Here is a 17211-nt window from a genome sequence, read left to right as displayed (position 1 = left end):
CACAAATTCATAAACTTTCTTAAAACATTATGAGGTGTTTTTTTTTGCCATTTGTTTAAGCTCATCAGCTATCATTAGTGTTAGTGTGTTTTATGTGTGGCCCAAGACAATTCTTCTTCCAATATGGCCCAAGGAAGCCAAAAGATTGGACACCCCTGTGTAGCATCTAGCTAGTGAGCCATATTGTCCACAACATGAGAACCTTTTTGTAGTTGTCTTGCTGAAATTCTGATGTTCCATGTCCCTGGTACGTCCATGGTTTCTGAGACAGGAGAATTAAGTTAGTTTGATGTATCCTTTTCTTTACAAACACATCTGACTCCTAGAGATTTCCATTTTGTGTTTCTAAATAATCACAAGCTATTCATTGTTAACCTCAAAAAAATTATCGAACAGATGAAATCTGATAATCTCTTTTAAACAATCAGTATACTTCCATAAATACCATTGGAGAGTCTGAAATGTGCCTGATGCTCTGCTGGGTCCTGAGTGTGTTAAAAAAAAAACCCTTAAACTCTACTGCAGTGTGTGTTTTTCATACTGCAGATCATGGCCCCTTGGGAGGTTGTCAAGTGAATTTGGTGGATCACAAACAACATTTAAAAAAATAAAACAGACTAAACTAGACTAAAAAGTATCCGAATACAAACAAACAAGGATAATTACTTAAGTATAACTTTTTTTGTGCTTTAATATAGTCTGTATGCGTGCCCTGAGTTGTGATGGGAAATACATTTTTTGTTGTGTGTCACTATCAAATAGTTTGAAATATCCATCATTAGTGGAAGACACAGACACAGCCATTTCAATACCCTTGGGGACATACCATGGTCATTGTGGGCACAGGGTGCTGAAGAAGAATGGTCGTTTTTTTCTTTGTCGCATTTTGTTTTCTATTGCTTTTGTTTTTGTTTGTTTGCTTTGGTTCAAACAACCTGAATGCTGCAAAATTTCCCTGAGCTGTTTTGCCTTTTTCCCAGGAGTTTGCCACTTTTTCACATGCCTTAGTTGGGCTGTAAATATTTTCCTTTTGGCCAAAGTGAGTATAATAAGCTCTTAGAGACCAGCAAACAGGGCCAGGCTTACCCTTCCCAGGCCACAGTGCCCAGCTTGGCATGTGTTCTTAACCTAAATAAAGGAGTCCCTATCCAACTAGTATGTGGTGTGCTGGCATCATAACCAGATTTGAGAGAGGTAGTTGGGGCCAACACTAAATGTTGTAGTTACTGTTTTAAAATATCTATATTTTCTTTAAAGTCATATCCTTTTTTTTTTTTTTTTTTTTGTCTTCTAAAAAACTGTCTGCTAAAAGGGCTTTTTCTTTTCATTTCTTTTTTTTTTTTTTTTTTTTTGAGATGGAGTCTTGCTCTGTCGCCCAGGCTGGAGTGCAGTGGCTGGATCTCAGCTCACTGCAAGCTCCGCCTCCCGGGTTCAGGCCATTCTCCTGCCTCAGCCTCCCGAGTAGCTGGGACTACAGGCGCCAGCCACCTCTCCTGGCTACTTTTTTTGTATTTTTTTTTTCAGTAGAGACGGGGTTTCACCGTGTTAGCCAGGATGGTCTTGATCTCCCGACCTCGTGATCCGCCCGTCTTGGCCTCCCAAAGTGCTGGGATTACAGGCTTGAGCCACCGCGCCCAGCCTAAAAGGGCTTTTTCACAGTCCTTATTTAATATCAACTTCTCACTAGCTTCCTAAAATGCAGTACAGAAATCCAGTAAGTTCAACATTCAGCCTATCATGGTACTTTGTGTATAAATGACCCTCATATGCCAGTTTTTATTATATCAATCACAGGAATAGAGGGAGTAGAAAGTACTAGTAGGAAAATATATTTTGAGTCATCATTCTGGAGTCTTGCCCTTTTTCCACTTGTACAATTACAACTTTCTCAACTCTTTCATCAGAGCTTTATACAAGTTTTTAAAACTCAAAGCTAATTTTTCACTGTGATCTCAATGCTGTAGAATTCTTTTCTGTTTCTTTTTGTTTCCTTTTCTTAAGAGACAGAGTCTTGATATGTTGCCCAGGCTGGACTCAAACTCCTGGACTCAAAAGACCCTTCCACCTCAGCCTCCCAAGTAGCTGAGATGACAGGCGTGAGCCACTGTATTAGTCCATTTTTCACACTGCTGATGAAGACATACCTGAGACTGGGCAATTTATAAGTAAAAAGAGGTTTAATGGACTCACAGGTTCACACAGGCAGGCCTCACAATCATGGTGGAAGGCGAACGGTACATCTTACATGGCAGCAGACACTAGAGAATGAGAGCTGAGCAAAAGGGGTTTCCCCTTATAAAACCATCAGATCTCATGAAACTTATTCACCACCACAAGAGCAGTATGGGGGAAACCACCCCCACGATTCAATTATCTCCCACCAAGTCCCTCCCACAACACATCAACACATGGGAATTATGGGAGCTACAACTCAAGATTAGATTTTGGTGGGAACACGACCAAACCATATCAGCCACCGCACCTGACTTCTAAGCCATAGAATTTTTTTCGGTACCTTGGCTTTGTACTTGCTTTCACTTTAAACTTGAATATTCAAGTTTGCCATTTAGTGAAACCTACACAGAAACTAGATTTTGAAGGAATAAACAAAAACAGGAAGATCCCCACAATGATTAACTGTGCATCTGCTTAGGTTTTCTTAAAAACAACACACTGCAAGGTTAAAGGGAGTTAAGGTGGACGCCAGATACGTAAAAAGATTGACAAGCAGTTGAACTAACATTGAAAGATACAAATAAGCAAATACCTCTCAGTGAGGGACTGCTGAATGCACTACCTTCCTTAATCCCTTCAGCAAACCTATGAGGCAAGACCCACTTCAGTCTCATATTATAAGTGGCAGAAACTTACTTTAAGTGAATACCTCTCAGTGAAGGACTGCTGAATGCACTACCTTCTTTAATCCCTTCAGCAATCTTCAGCAAACCTATGAGGCAAGACCCACTTCAATCTCATAAGTAGCAGAAACTTACTTTAGAGAGGGAAAGTAGCTTGTGGACAGTCACCTAGCTCTGACACTTGGAACCAGGTCTTAAAACTGAACACCCAAGTAGAATAAAATAAATTTAATTCAGTTCACAAAAAAATAAGCAATTATTATGTCCTTGGCATTGGAGGGGCTATACATATGAATAAATATGTTTATATGAATAATGAAACAGAGAAACACAGGTCCTGCTTTTTTTTTTTTTTTTTTTGAGATAGGGTCTCACTTTGTTGCTGATGTTGTGGTGCAGTGGTGCCATCACAGCTCGCTGCAGCGGGCCTGGCTCTTGATGACTTTACCTGTAACAACTGAGAGTGGAGGCTCTCAAGCAGAAGGCTTCTAAGCTTAAAAAAAAAAAATCATATGATTCAATTTGGACTACACTGTGGAAAGCTATTTAGATGGGAAAGATGCTGGAGACCGGGCTTCTCCCACATTTTTACTGTAACAGATCCAGAGAGAGGTGGCAAAGGCCTACGCTGAGAGAATGAGAGTGAAATTACGCATGAGGGAACAAATTTGAAAATCAGTTCAGAATTAGGTCTTGGTGATGTGCTTGGTGAGGATGAAGCAGGATCCGATGATTCAGTGTATTTCAAAAGGAGGTGGTAAGCCTGAGTTCAAGGTCTGTGCTGGGCCCAAGGCTATGCAGAGCTAAACTAGGCCATCTCTGGCCTCAGGGAATGCAGATGCTCCTCTCTCAGGGACTACAAATTCAGGCTGAAACCAGACACCTAGAGTCAATGTGTGAGGCACAGAGTGTAAGACAGTGCCAAGCTGCGGGGACCCATTGCAGCCACACCACAGAGGTGTGCGTCCTGCCCACGGCATTCTGACTCAGAGTTGCTTCAACAGAAAAAGACTGCTCACGCAGAGCAGCCGGATTGGATCACAAATAGTGATCTCCAGAATGGCTCCCTCATCCCTACTTAAAGAAATTCAGTGGGTCATTTTGCTGTTACCTTATCCAGGGAATACACGATAAGAATCAAGTGCAGAGGACTAAAATAAGGAGTGTTAGCTTTGAGATATACTGACGTTGAGATTCAGAAGAGGCAAGCTGGAAATACGGTCCCTGGGGCTCAGTGAAGAGGTTTCTGGAAAGAAGTAAGTGCCTTTTATGGCAGAGTTGAGTTCCTTTGTGAAAAAGACTGCAGGTGCTTTATATTTAGACTGTCTAGTCTGAGGTAATTATACCTCTTTATAATCAGTCAGGGAAAACTTCTTAGAGAGGAAGGAAGGAAGCATTCAAAACCTCTTTGAAAATGGGAAGGAAGAAAGCTTGGCAAGTTGAGAAGAATCCTCTGGCCACTGGGAGGAAGGGTATGTACAAGACAGTGCAAGTGGTGGAAGGACAGCTTAGAGGTGCCCAAGAAGCTCACCCCTGTGCTGGGAGTACAGAGGGAAGGGAGGTGGAGGACCGCACAGGGCTGCCCTCAGCGCACCCAGAGTTCCTGCCTCCGCCACACTGTCTGCTAATGAGCATTTTCCTTGGTGTTCTGCAGGGTGACGACTCCGATGAGGAAGATCTTTGTATCAGCAACAAATGGACTTTCCAAAGAACCAGTCGCAGGTGGTCTCGTGTGGACGACCTCTACACGCTGCTCCCTCGAGGAGACAGAAGTGGGTCACCGGGAGGCACGGGGATGAGGAACACGACCAGCAGTGAGAGCGTCCTCACAGACCTGAGCGAGCCTGAGGTCTGTTCTATTCACAGCGAAAGCAGCGGAGGCAGTGACAGCCGCAGCCAGCCGGGCCAGTGCTGTGCAGACGGCCCGGTCATGCTGGATGCCCCACTGGTCAGCAGCAGCCTCCCGCAGTCCCCCAGAGACGTCCTCAACCACCCCTTCCACCCCAAGAATGAGAAGCCCACAAGGGCTAGGGCCAAATCATTTTTGAAACGCATGGAAACACTCCGAGGGAAGGGAGCCCACGGGAGGCACAAGGGGTCAGGGCGGACAGGTGGCCTGGTGATCAGCGGGCCCATGTTGCAGCAGGAGCCAGAGTCCTTTAAGGCCATGCAGTGCATCCAAATAGCAAATGGAGATCTCCAGAATTCTCCACCACCTGGCTGCAGAAGAGGGCTCCCATGCTCCGGCAGGTCGAGTGGCGAGAGCAGCCCATCGGAGCACAGCAGCAGCGGTGTCAGCACACCCTGCCTGAAGGAACGCAAGTGCCACGAGGCCAACAAGCGTGGGGGCATGTACTTGGAGGACCTGGATGTGCTGGCAGGGACAGCACTGCAGGATGCAGGGGACCAAAGCCGTATGCATGAGTTTCACTCCCAAGAGAATTTGGTGGTGCATATTCCCAAGGATCACAAACCAGGAACATTCCCCAAGGCACTTTCTATTGAAAGCCTTTCTCCCACAGATAGTAGCAATGGGGTTAACTGGAGGACCGGTAGCATCTCCCTGGGCGGAGAGCAGGTCCCTGGTGCCAGGGAGCCCCGGCTCATGGCGTCCTGCCACAGAGCCAGCCGAGTCAGTATCTATGACAATGTCCCTGGCTCTCATCTGTATGCCAGCACAGGAGATCTTTTGGACTTGGAGAAAGATGACCTTTTCCCTCACTTGGATGACATTCTGCAGCATGTCAATGGGCTCCAGGAGGTAGTGGATGACTGGTCCAAAGATGTCTTACCTGAACTGCAAACTCACGATACGTTGGTTGGGGAGCCTGGCTTATCCCCCTTTCCGTCTCCTAATCAGATCACCTTAGATTTTGAAGGTAACTCTGTCTCAGAAGGTCGGACGACACCCAGTGATGTGGAAAGAGATGTAACGTCTCTTAATGAATCTGAGCCTCCCGGGGTCAGAGACAGGAGGGATTCTGGTGTGGGGGCCTCTCTGACCAGGCCAAACAGGTAGGTGGCATGCATTTGTGAAATGATTTTTTGTCCATTTCATAGTAATTGTGTTCTGTTTATTTCTTTAACAAATGTATGCAGAGTACTTACTAAATGCCTGACTATGTTCTAAGTGATGTATGTGATTAGGAATTCTTTGAACAGAAGTATGACTTCTGCACAGGTGTCATGGTGATTGAATCCGTGTTAACTCATATTTATTTGTGTTTATCTTTTATTTTGATCTTAGTTTTATCCAAAAATATTTTGAGCTTCTTATATGCAAAGCATTATACCGGGCACCACATGCAGGGAATCCTGGATAACCAAGACCTAGTTCCTAGGCACCGACTTCCCCTGACCTTCCTGTGATGCATTCATCAAAATGTCACTTCCCCAAATTTTACACTTTTTTTGCTCCTATAAGGAATTTCTGAGGTCTAAGATGTGTACTCTGTAAGTCTGTTTTTGCTTGAAAGTGCCAATTACAAAGTACGTAAAAGCTGACTTACAAAGACCGTTTCAGAAGCACCCTAGAAAAATGGCCCTGGGAGGTCCAAACTGGTAGAAACAAGAGCACTGTGTGTGCTGCTGGGTTTCTGGTTGAGACAGGGGTGTATCTTGGGGCTCAGCGATGTGTCACCATCTTTACCTCTCATCTTCAGGCTCCATCTCAATACTGAGCAAGAGTTAGAGTGTAGACACATGGAAGACAAGGAGAGAATTTTCTGCAGCCCTAGACATTCGACAGCTCTCTCTGTCTCTGTCTCTCTCCCTCGCTCTCTCTCTCTCTGTCTCTTTCCCTCGCTCTCTCTCTCTCTCTGTCTCTTTCCCTCGCTCTCTCTCTGTCTCTTTCCCTCGCTCTCTCTCGCTCTCGCTCTCTCTCTCGCTCTCTCTCTCTCTGTCTCTTTCCCTCGCTCTCTCTCACTCTCTGTCTCTTTCCCTCGCTCTCTCTCGCTCTCGCTCTCTCTCTGTCTCTTTCCCTCGCTCTCTCTCGCTCTCTCTCTCTCTGTCTCTTTCCCTCGCTCTCTCTCGCTCTCTCTCTGTCTCTTTCCCTCGCTCTCTCTCGCTCTCTCTCTCTCTGTCTCTTTCCCTCGCTCTCTCTCGCTCTCTCTCTGTCTCTTTCCCTCGCTCTCTCTCGCTCTCTCTCTCTCTCTTTCCCTCGCTCTCTCTCGCTCTCTGTCTCTTTCCCTCGCTCTCTCTCGCTCTCTCTCTCTGTCTCTTTCCCTCGCTCTCTCTCGCTCTCTGTCTCTTTCCCTCGCTCTCTCTCGTTCTCTCTCTCTCTGTCTCTTTCCCTCGCTCTCTCTCGCTCTCTCTGTCTCTTTCCCTCGCTCTCTCTCTCTCTGTCTCTTTCCCTCGCTCTCTCTCACTCTCTGTCTCTTTCCCTCGCTCTCTCTCTGTCTCTTTCCCTCGCTCTCTCTCGCTCTCTCTCTCTCTGTCTCTTTCCCTCGCTCTCTCTCTCTGTCTCTTTCCCTCGCTCTCTCTCGCTCTCTCTCTGTCTCTTTCCCTCGCTCTCTCTCGCTCTCTCTCTGTCTCTTTCCCTCGCTCTCTCTCTCGCTCTCTCTCTGTCTCTTTCCCTCGCTCTCTCTCGCTCTCTCTCTCTCTGTCTCTTTCCCTCGCTCTCTCTCGCTCTCTCTCTCTCTGTCTCTTTCCCTCGCTCTCTCTCGCTCTCTCTCGCTCTCTCTCTCTCTGTCTCTTTCCCTCGCTCTCTCTCGCTCTCTCTCTCTCTGTCTCTTTCCCTCGCTCTCTCTCGCTCTCTCTCTCTCTGTCTCTTTCCCTCGCTCTCTCTCGCTCTCTCTCTGTCTCTTTCCCTCGCTCGCTCTCTCGCTCTCTCTCTCTCTGTCTCTTTCCCTCGCTCGCTCTCTCTCTCTCTGTTTCTTGCTCCCTGTCTATATATCTCTCTCTATTTCTCTTTTTGTCTATATCGCTCTACCTGTCTGTCCTCTCTGTCTATATTGCACCGTCTGTCTTCCCTCTCTCTGTCTCTCTATCTCTTGCTCTCTCTCTCTGTCTATATCTTTCTATCTCTGTCTGTCTCTCATCCTCTGCCTCTGTCTCTCTCTCTCTTTTTCTGTCTCATCTCTCCATCTCTCCATCTATGTCTGTCTCTGTCTTTTCTCTCTCTCTGTCTGCTGTCTCTGCTTCTGTCTATATCTCCCTGTCTCCATCTCTTTCCTCTCTTTCTGTTTCTCTCTCTTTCTCTTTCACACACACACACACACACACACACACACACACAGACACACACACACACACTGTCTCAGCTGCTCTCAACATGAACAAATTTGGAATAAGAAACCTAGTATTTCCTCTATCACTTGTTTAAACCCCCTAATAAAACAGATAATAAGACTTTTTCCAGACTTATCCGAATTGGACAAATCATGTCCTGTGTTTGTTCTGCACGCTTGTGTCTTCTGTTCCATTTGCATTGCGATTCTCTTCGCTCGGACGCTATCTTGATTAGCTTCATGTACATTGGTGATGTCCCGTGTTTCCCGCTACCAAGTCCACTTTGTGACTGGCTTCTGTGATGGTCTCTCTGGTAAAGGCGACTCCGATGGAACAGTTTCCAGCTGTCTCACCAGCCCCGGCCAGCCCCAGCATCGCCCCACATCAGCAGCCAGACGGCCAGCCAGCTGAGCCTGCTCCAGCGCTTCTCACTGCTTCGCCTCACGGCCATCATGGAGAAGCACTCCATGTCCAACAAGCACGGCTGGACATGGTGCGTAGCACATTCACCTAGGAGGGGATCCTTGGCTCCAGAGCTAAGTGGGTGATTGCAAAAGCTTCTACGTTTACTTTGTGAATTCTGAAGAACCCATTCATTGCCTTCACTGATGATCTCCTGGACGTAAGGCATGAGCTCTGCCGTAGCCTCCATGTGACAGAGCCCACAGGAAACGTTGCTCTATTTGTAGCTCTCAGTTGGTTTCCAGGGAAGGCAGTCAGGCTCCAAGAAAGGAAAAAAAGACAAGTAAAGGGTGATTAATTGTGAACAGAGGAAATAAAAATAAACTTGCCATAAAATAATCCTGGCAGTTTGCACAGAAACAGCTGTCACTTGTACCTTCTGGCCTGATGCAAAGCTCACCACTTAGAGCCTTGATTCATTCAAAGAGCATTTAATTCTTCAAATACATTTCTGCTTTTATTTCATTGGCAAATAAAAACAAGAATATGCAGTAAACCTTGTAATAAGGAATTGACAGAAGCATATGTTAGAACTTGAATGTGGGCCTATTATAGATGATTTGGTGGATTTGAAAAAATACAAAATGTATCAGTAATTGTTCTATGTTTTATAATATGCATATTAAAAAAATCAATGGTGTGTTTATAAAATATGTTAGAAGGTTATAAATTCATGGCCAAATCAATATATGCTTGTGTATTAAAATGTCCTTTAAAAACTGCAGCTGGCTCTAGAAAAGTAAGGATAGAGCCAAGAAATATTGTTCTTCTTTTCTCCCTTCCTTTTCCTCCAGCCCCAGCCATATTTCTTCTTCCTCTTGTAATTTTTAAATTTGTTTTGTTTTGTTGGGGACTTTTAAGTGTGCAGTACTTGAGAGATGAGTCTATCACAATTAAATTGGAAAGTTGTCCACTTGACCTGAAAACAGAGCTACAAATACATTCTGAACGTGACTCATGCTGTTTAGTAGTTAGAGATAGCATGCAGGCAAGGGCCACACAGAGCACGGCTGTGTCCTGTGATTAATGCAGAGAGAATGCTGAATTCGCCCGGCGTCTGTTGGGTATTCCAACAAAAGCTTGGCTTCCCTCATGCTTGCTTCCAGAGCCTCTCCCCACAGTGTGCCCCAGGAGGCTTGCATGACCTGGTTTCTGTAAATTCTAGGTCAGTTCCAAAGTTCATGAAGAGGATGAAAGTTCCCGACTACAAAGACAAGGCTGTCTTTGGCGTTCCTCTCATAGTCCACGTCCAAAGAACGGGACAGCCCCTGCCTCAAAGTATTCAGCAAGCACTGAGATATCTACGCAACAACTGCCTCGATCAGGTAGGGCTGTAACCCCCCTGCTCCTGCCCCACCACCCCCAACCATGGGATTAGATTGATGGGATGTCAGACTGAGTCAGATCTGCCCAGTATCAGGCAAGACATGCCTCTCCAAAAATAAAAGGCATTGTGACCTTTATGTGGTAATATTGAATTTGAACAAGCCACATCCTATTTGAGGATGTTTCCTCATTGGCAACTTAAATGATGACCTGGAGTGACTGCGGAAAGTTGATGTTAATAGTTTGTTCCTGTGATGTCTAATGTGCAATCCTTAAAAACTGGAGTTAAGCTATGTACTGCATTTCCTTTGTAACTATTATTTCAGTGCCACCATTGATTTCACAGTGTTCTTTTATCCCTGTTATATTATTTTTGAAAAAGAATTAGGTTTTTCATGCCTCCTTGTATTAATTCTTCTTTTTATTCCTTTGAAGCAGCATCATGACCAGGAAAACTGAAAGACAGATTTATTTACATATTTTAAAAATGTGCAAGTAAAATATGAACAAAAGTATCAACTAAGTCAAATATCCCCTCATTTTATAGAGTTAATTCAAAGCTCAAGCTAAACAAAATATTCAAAGATCATTTTCTGCCTCCGGGACTACTGGGGCCCACCATAATGGTGGACTGTGATTAAATCCAGAGTGCAGTCCGTCCTGTAGTTTACAAAACAAGCCTTTGCTTCTCCAAATTAACACCCATTAGCTTTGTAGACATTCTGTCCAAAATAAAAGTTGTGTTGTTAATTGGTAAATTGCAACCCTGAATAGTGGGTATATTTTCAGGCAGCTATTCTGTAATAGTCTCTGTTCATCATACTTTTTGTTGCCATGCAGAGAATCTGTACCAACCTAAGATGATTGTACTTTTTACTGATTTACCCTGGACCTTGGGCTCAGTGGGCAGGAATGAGCTCAGCTACATGAACTCAAAGATCCTGGCTAGTGATGCTTGTAGAGACTCCAATACTGAGACCACACTTAGAATCAGGCCGGTCTCGTGGTAAACCAGAAATCAATTTTCACTACAGAAAAATAGAATTAACTTCTTCATTTGAAGTTGTCTTTGACTGAACTGAATGTGTGATGCTCTTTGTCCCTCCTCACTTTTCATTTAGAAAATCTGCACATAATATTTTTCCGTATTTGGATGTCATCGTGGAGGGTGGGATGGCTGCTGTCGTTGTTGCGATGATGGCCGTTTAGTTTTGAGAAATGGCCTTAATAGCTTGCCTCTTATTCCCCAGCAATAAGGGTGACAAGCTCCTTTGCTAGGGTCCTCTTCTTTGGCAGATGCCCCAACATGAATTGACTTGTGAATCACGTCCCAATAGAGTCAGCCAATTAATCTGGTCACTTAAGCATACATTTTAATTTATTTTTAATCTTAGAGGTTTTACTAAGAATACACATTATTCACAGTTAATGTCCTAAAGGTGTTTTACTGAGAGAAGTTTTTAAAGAGGTGGGCTCTGGTGAATATTTGGGAAAGCCCACTCTGGTCTCTATTCCAATGCTAAAAGCATTGCAACCTTGTCATTTGGCATAGAACTTGGTGGCCTCAATTGTACATTTGTTGTTGGTTTGTGGGTATAGACCCAAGATGGTATTTTGTTAAGACACATGTTTTTCCAAGCATCTCACTTTCTGTAAGGGTATGTATCGAACTCACCTCCCTCTTGGTGCTCTTAGAGACTGTGGCTTTGCCCTTTTCCAAACACAGAGAATATTTTGCTCCAAGAGCATGGCCAGCTAATGCTTATCAACAAAAGCTCCGTTAAGAGAAAACAGTGTTCAGGAATGCCCAAAGGAAGTGCAACCTATCTGTGTCACTAGTTCAATAAAAATAACCACTCTTGAGTGCCTGGCATGTTTCAAGCAATTTTATTATGTGTTTTGCATTAATTGCCTCATTTAGTCCCACATCCACCCTTGAATGGTGTTATCCCGGGTTCATTATGGTGGAACCAACACTTGCTTGCAAGTCTGACTCCAGAGTGCAAGTTCCTAACCACTGCACTCTGCGGCTGCTTATTATAACGGCTTTTCCCCCGTGGACTTCGGGGTGATGCCATCTCTAGCATTGAGGAGTAACCCTGTACAACTCATTGATGAATGAATTCACTGTCAAGATTTTGTAGTCGATGTTGGTCGTGAAGTCACGTAATGTGCTTTCTGTGAGAAGGGGAGAAAAAACTTTTTCCTCTGGCTGCAGCATCTGAAAGCATTGTGTTTCTTTTGGACAACTGGCCTGTTTTTTAATACTGTGGACACCACACTCATTCATTGGGTGTGTTTTCCTCACTGTATTGGCTGCTAGAAAGCCTGGAGCCAAATATGTGTTCTGTCTATAGTAAAATCTATGTAATTTTTGGCATTAATTTTATGCAGCAATCTTATTCCTAGTTTCATCCACCCTTTTCTGTCTTTATTTTCCTTTTGCTGTAATTTTCTTATGTTTTATCTTTAATTTAATTGTATCTTATTATATTTTATAGATTACTGTAAGCCCCCTTAAATTTTTTCTTGAACAAGAGTGGCTATAAATAAATGAAATGTAATTCCACTATTCCATTCAGCGCTGAGTCTTTAGTGTAGGCAATAAACCATTCCTGCCCCCTGTAGCTTCTGAATAATGTGTAGTGCCAGTATCACTGCTGTTAGTGGGGCCAGTCTCTCTTTGGAAGCAAAAGTCTTATCAGTAGAGAGAAAGGCACAGGGCACCAAAACCTCTTCCACCCCTGTGTCCATCTCAGGTCCATGTTTTAAATCTGGGAGAATGCCAAGATGAAAAACAGGGTGCCGGCAAAACCTTGGAGGAAGAAGACTCGTTTCAAGACATGGATAGTGGGTCAAAATGTAATTAAAATGAATAGAGCCACGCATCTCTTGCGTCAGTCACATGGGAGAATCCGTAGGACATCGAAGGGACTTTCACCACAACCAGTCAGCACCTGATAATGCGCCCAGTCCTGGCAGGGCTTCCAGCCGCGGCATGTCCGTCCCTTTCCTTGTCATGTGGTGTGGGAAGCACGCAGAGACCACCCCTCTGGCTCCAGTGAAAAAGGAAGGTGGTAATAGGAAGGAAAAGGGGAGAAATAGAGAAACTAAGGAATCAAAACCTGGCTGTTCCGGAGATTTCAGAGCAAGCAAGAGCTAATAAAAGCGAATCAATCAGAAAAGCGAGGGGAAAGAGTGAAAAGGAAGGAGAGCGACACCAAACAAAATGTTCTTGCTTTGCCAACAGCACCTCCGCGGAATTGAAAAGATTCCAGTCTGCCCAAGGCCTGGAGAACCCAGCCTCAAAGCTGCAGAAGATGGGAACATCCACAAATATCCCCCTTGTACGCCACGTTTTAATAGGAAGCACCGCCCCATACTCTCCCAGGGCATTGCCCTGAGTCTCAGGGAGGAGGCTCCCTGCAGCGCGTTGGCCGCTTCTCCCCGTGCTAAGCACTCTCCTCGCATATAAGTACTCATTGCAGGTGACCCTGCCCCACAGAGCCTGAAACATTGCCAGCCCTTCGCTTTCCACACTCCCGCGTGCACAGCAGTTCCTACATGATGCAACAGAGTGTTCATGTTTGCCCTTGCAGCTGGCTGTGGGTGAGATGAGGAAGTTTAGCCTTCAATTATGAACCATTTGTATTCAGACATAGTAATGTGTGAGAGGAGCCTTGCTGTGTTGTCTGAGCTTTTATTTCTGCCCTAAATCAACTGTGCACAGGATAGTTATACCTATTCCTGATGAATACGAAGTCACTGCAGTGAGAGGCTGAACCTGCAATGCTCAAAATAAGAATCTGCCGCATACTCTTCTTACGAATCTTTCTCTTTCTGAAGAAAACCAACCTTCCTTCATTAGCGGAGCACATTTCTAAAGAAGAGGAAATGGAAGTCCTGATAAACATCATTAAGTCCCGAAAAAGATTAGCATAAACAGGATGCCAAGAGGGAGATTTAATATTATTCAGATGGAATTTGAATTCTAATGCACCACTCATGCTCAGCCTCTCCTCCTAATAGAGCAGTAAGTTTTAAAAGCCTAATCATGCTGGGAAGACTTGGTACTCAGTACAAGTGTCCCTGGCCCCACTGCCTGTTTGTCACTTTGCCTGTTGCCTGCCTCAGATAAAGTAAGCAGTGCTCTGGGGCTATCCAGTGAAATTACCCTTGAGTCCTCACTTTTTTTTTTTTTTTCTTTTTTGAGATAGAGTCTCGCTCTGGCACCCAGGCTGGAGTGCAGTAGCACAATCTCAGCTCACTGCAACTCCACCTCCCGGGTTCAAGTGATTCTCCTGCCTCAGCCTCCCTAGTAGCTGGGATTTACAGGCACGCACCACCATACCCAACTAATTTTTGTATTTTTAATAGAGATAGGGTTTCACCATGTTGGCCAGGCTGGTCTCGAACTCCTGACCTCAGGTGATGCACATGCCTAGGCCCCCACTAAGTGCTGGGATTACAGGCGTGAGCTACCGTGCCCAGCTGAGTCCTTGCTTTCTCATAGCTAGGTTTTTAGGTGAAAAACAAAAGAGAGAGGACAGGAAAACTAGACCAAGGGGACACTCATCACTCCGCTTTTATCTTCAAAAGGAGCGAGAGATCACATGCAGGAGAGATGCTTATACAATGAACTCTGCATTGCTGACGGCCACTCTCCCCTTTCTCAAGAGGGTGGCTGGGCTGAGCTTTAACAGTAGATGACAGCAGGACCTGTTATACCATTTGTGGGACCAGTGAAAAGAGAAAATGTGGGATCGCTTGTTCATAAATCATTGAGAATTTCAAAACCAAGACAGCAGAGCGTTAAACTCAGTGTGTGAGACTCTGTGTGACAGCTCAGGCTGCCTGCCTATGGGTGACACACAAAAGTGAAGGAAAAACATTATACCCTCCTGGGATCTTCCTCATAACGAAGCCGAGGGAGCTGGGGCTGTTGCCTGCCACCCACTCTGGTCAGAAGGATGAGCAACAGGGAAGGCACGGTGGCTCACACTTATAATCCCAACATTTTGGGAGGCTGAGGCGGGCAGATCACCTGAGGTCAGGAGTTTGAGACCAGCCTGGCCAACATGGTGAAACACCATCTCTGCTAAAAAATACAATAAGTAGGCCAGGCGTGGCAGCTCACACCTGTAATCCCAGTACTTTGGGAGGCCGAGGCGGGTGAATCACCTGAGGTCAAGAGTTCTAGACCAGCCTGACCAACATGGTAAAAATCTGTCTCTACTAAAAATACAAAAATTAGCCAGGTGTGGTGGTGGGTGCCTGTAATCCCAGCTACTCAGGGGACTGAGGCAGGAGAATTGCTTGAACCTGGGAAGCAGAGGTTGCAGTAAGCTGAGATCACGCCATCACACTGCAGCCTGGGGGACAAGAGCGAGACTTCGTCTCAAAAAAAAAAAAAAAAAAAAAAAAGCTGGGTGTGGTGCACACCTATAATCCTAGCTACTTGGGAGGCTGTGGCAGGAGAATCACTTTGAACCCAGGAGATGGAGGTTGTGGTGAGCTGAGATCATGCCACTGCACTCTAGCTTTGGTAGATAGAGTGAGACTCTATCTCAAAAAAAAAAAAAAGAAAAAGAATTTCTTAGGTTCTCCATTTTTTATGTGGAAAACTATCTCTTGTGAAAAATTCAGATCAAATCCTTGCTTTGGAAACTTTTTTTTTTTTTTTTTTTTTTTGAGATGGAGTCTGGCTCTGTTGCCAGGCTGGAGCGCAGTGGCGCAATCTCAGCTCACTGCAACCTCTGCCTCCCAGGTTCAGGAGATTCTCCCACCTCAGCCTCCCGAGTAGCTGGGATTACAGGCACCCACCACCACACCCAGCTAATGTTTATATTTTTAGTAGAGACGGGGTTTCACCATGTTGGCCAGGCTGGTCTCAAACTCCTGACTTCAGACAATCCAACCACCTCGGCCTCCCAAAGTGCTGGGATTACAGGCGTGAGCCGCCGTGCTCGGCCAAAACTTTCTGAAGAAGAAATGATTATTGGAAACCATTCGTTGCCATCACTGTGTTTTTCTATGAGGATGGAAAGGGGAAGCTCTTCCTCTGGTCTCAGGATCTCTCTATGCCTTAGAAAGACCATCTTCTACTCACTGTGCCCAGCGGCTTTCCACAGCGACCACTAGAAGCCCCATCCCAAAATGGCTTAAATGACAGGAAATTCATGGTCTCACAAAACACAAATGAAAAGTCAGGAAATAGGCCAGGCATGGTGGCTCACACCTGTGATGCCAGCACTTTGGGAGGCCGAGGTGGGTGAATCACTTGAGGTCAGGAGTTCGAGACCAGCCTAGCCAACGTGGTGAAACCCTGTCTCTACTAAAAAATACAAAAATTAGCTGGGTGTGATGGCGGGCACCTGTAATCCCAGCTACTTAGCAGGCTGAGGCAGGAGAATCACTTAAATGCACCACCACACTCCAGCCTGGGTATCAGAGCCAGACTCCATCTCAAAAAAAAAAAAAAAAAGTCCGGAAATAGAATAGTTCCGGGGTTAGCTCAATCATCAGTTCATCATTAGCTTTGAAGAGAGGTTCTTTCCATCTTTCCCTTTTGCCATCTGCAGCTACTACAACTGGAATCTGATTTGAGACCACCTTTTCTTTATTAGGTTTACGAAAGAAAATTTTCCTGCTGTACTTCCAACAAAAATCCACAGAAACCAAAATATATACATATGTCTGTATTTCCCGTGTGCCCTAGAAGACAAGGGCAGGGCAGGAAGGTTATTGTCAGAATTTGAAGCAGCACAAATAAATCCCTGACAACCCTCTGGACATCCTAAGATCTCAGTCAGAACAAGCAGTTCAGAGCCCGCAGCTGGAGAGCTCCAGACATGTCCAAAATAATTAAAATAACAATATTTGCTGAAACGAGAAAGAAACTTGGAAACCGAACAATACAAAGATAGCATCTCTGGATGTGTGTGTGCACGCACAAGAGTGTGTGCCCAGAAACAGCCCGCAAGACATGGTGGACAAAAGAGGAACGTGCCCGACAATTTAAACAGAAACACTGTCTGCTTTCTTCTTTTTATAGATCCTGATCAATATTTCTCTGCGGTTAAAAAATAGGAATTCTTCTCAAATGGAATAATACCCGCTCATATGAGGATAAATATTTGTGAGTCACACCGAAGTATTTACCTTCAGGGCATCTCAATTCTGAGAACTCGTGCAGCACAACCAGCCCTGTGGTGTGCACAGTCCTGGGCCTCCTTCCAAAATCAGAAAAGCAGAAGATGTAAACAAGTCGGAGATGGATCTCACCCCAATAATCACTCACCTGACATCTTGAATTTTTTTCTCTTTTGACAGTACA

At 45.0% G+C, this 17211-nt stretch overlaps 1 protein-coding gene across 7 annotated transcripts in view; it reads left to right on the top strand.

Annotated features, from left to right (window-relative positions):
- Positions 1-17211, top strand: part of STARD13 (StAR related lipid transfer domain containing 13) — a 557856-nt gene that overhangs the window by 523905 nt on the left and 16740 nt on the right. For all 7 annotated transcript variants that reach the window (XM_005585617.5, XM_005585616.5, XM_015439138.4 and 4 more), the window contains 3 exons: positions 4513-5873; positions 8407-8580; positions 9715-9874. In XM_005585617.5, the coding sequence (XP_005585674.3) occupies positions 4513-5873; positions 8407-8580; positions 9715-9874 (1695 nt within the window). The remainder of the gene's footprint in view (positions 1-4512; positions 5874-8406; positions 8581-9714; positions 9875-17211) is intronic.

The sequence above is a fragment of the Macaca fascicularis genome, chromosome 17, assembly GCF_037993035.2.
Source record: "Macaca fascicularis isolate 582-1 chromosome 17, T2T-MFA8v1.1".
NCBI classification, from domain to species: domain Eukaryota; kingdom Metazoa; phylum Chordata; class Mammalia; order Primates; family Cercopithecidae; genus Macaca; species Macaca fascicularis.
The sequence above is the reverse complement of the archived record's forward strand: the minus strand, read 5'-3'. Positions and strand labels throughout refer to the sequence as shown.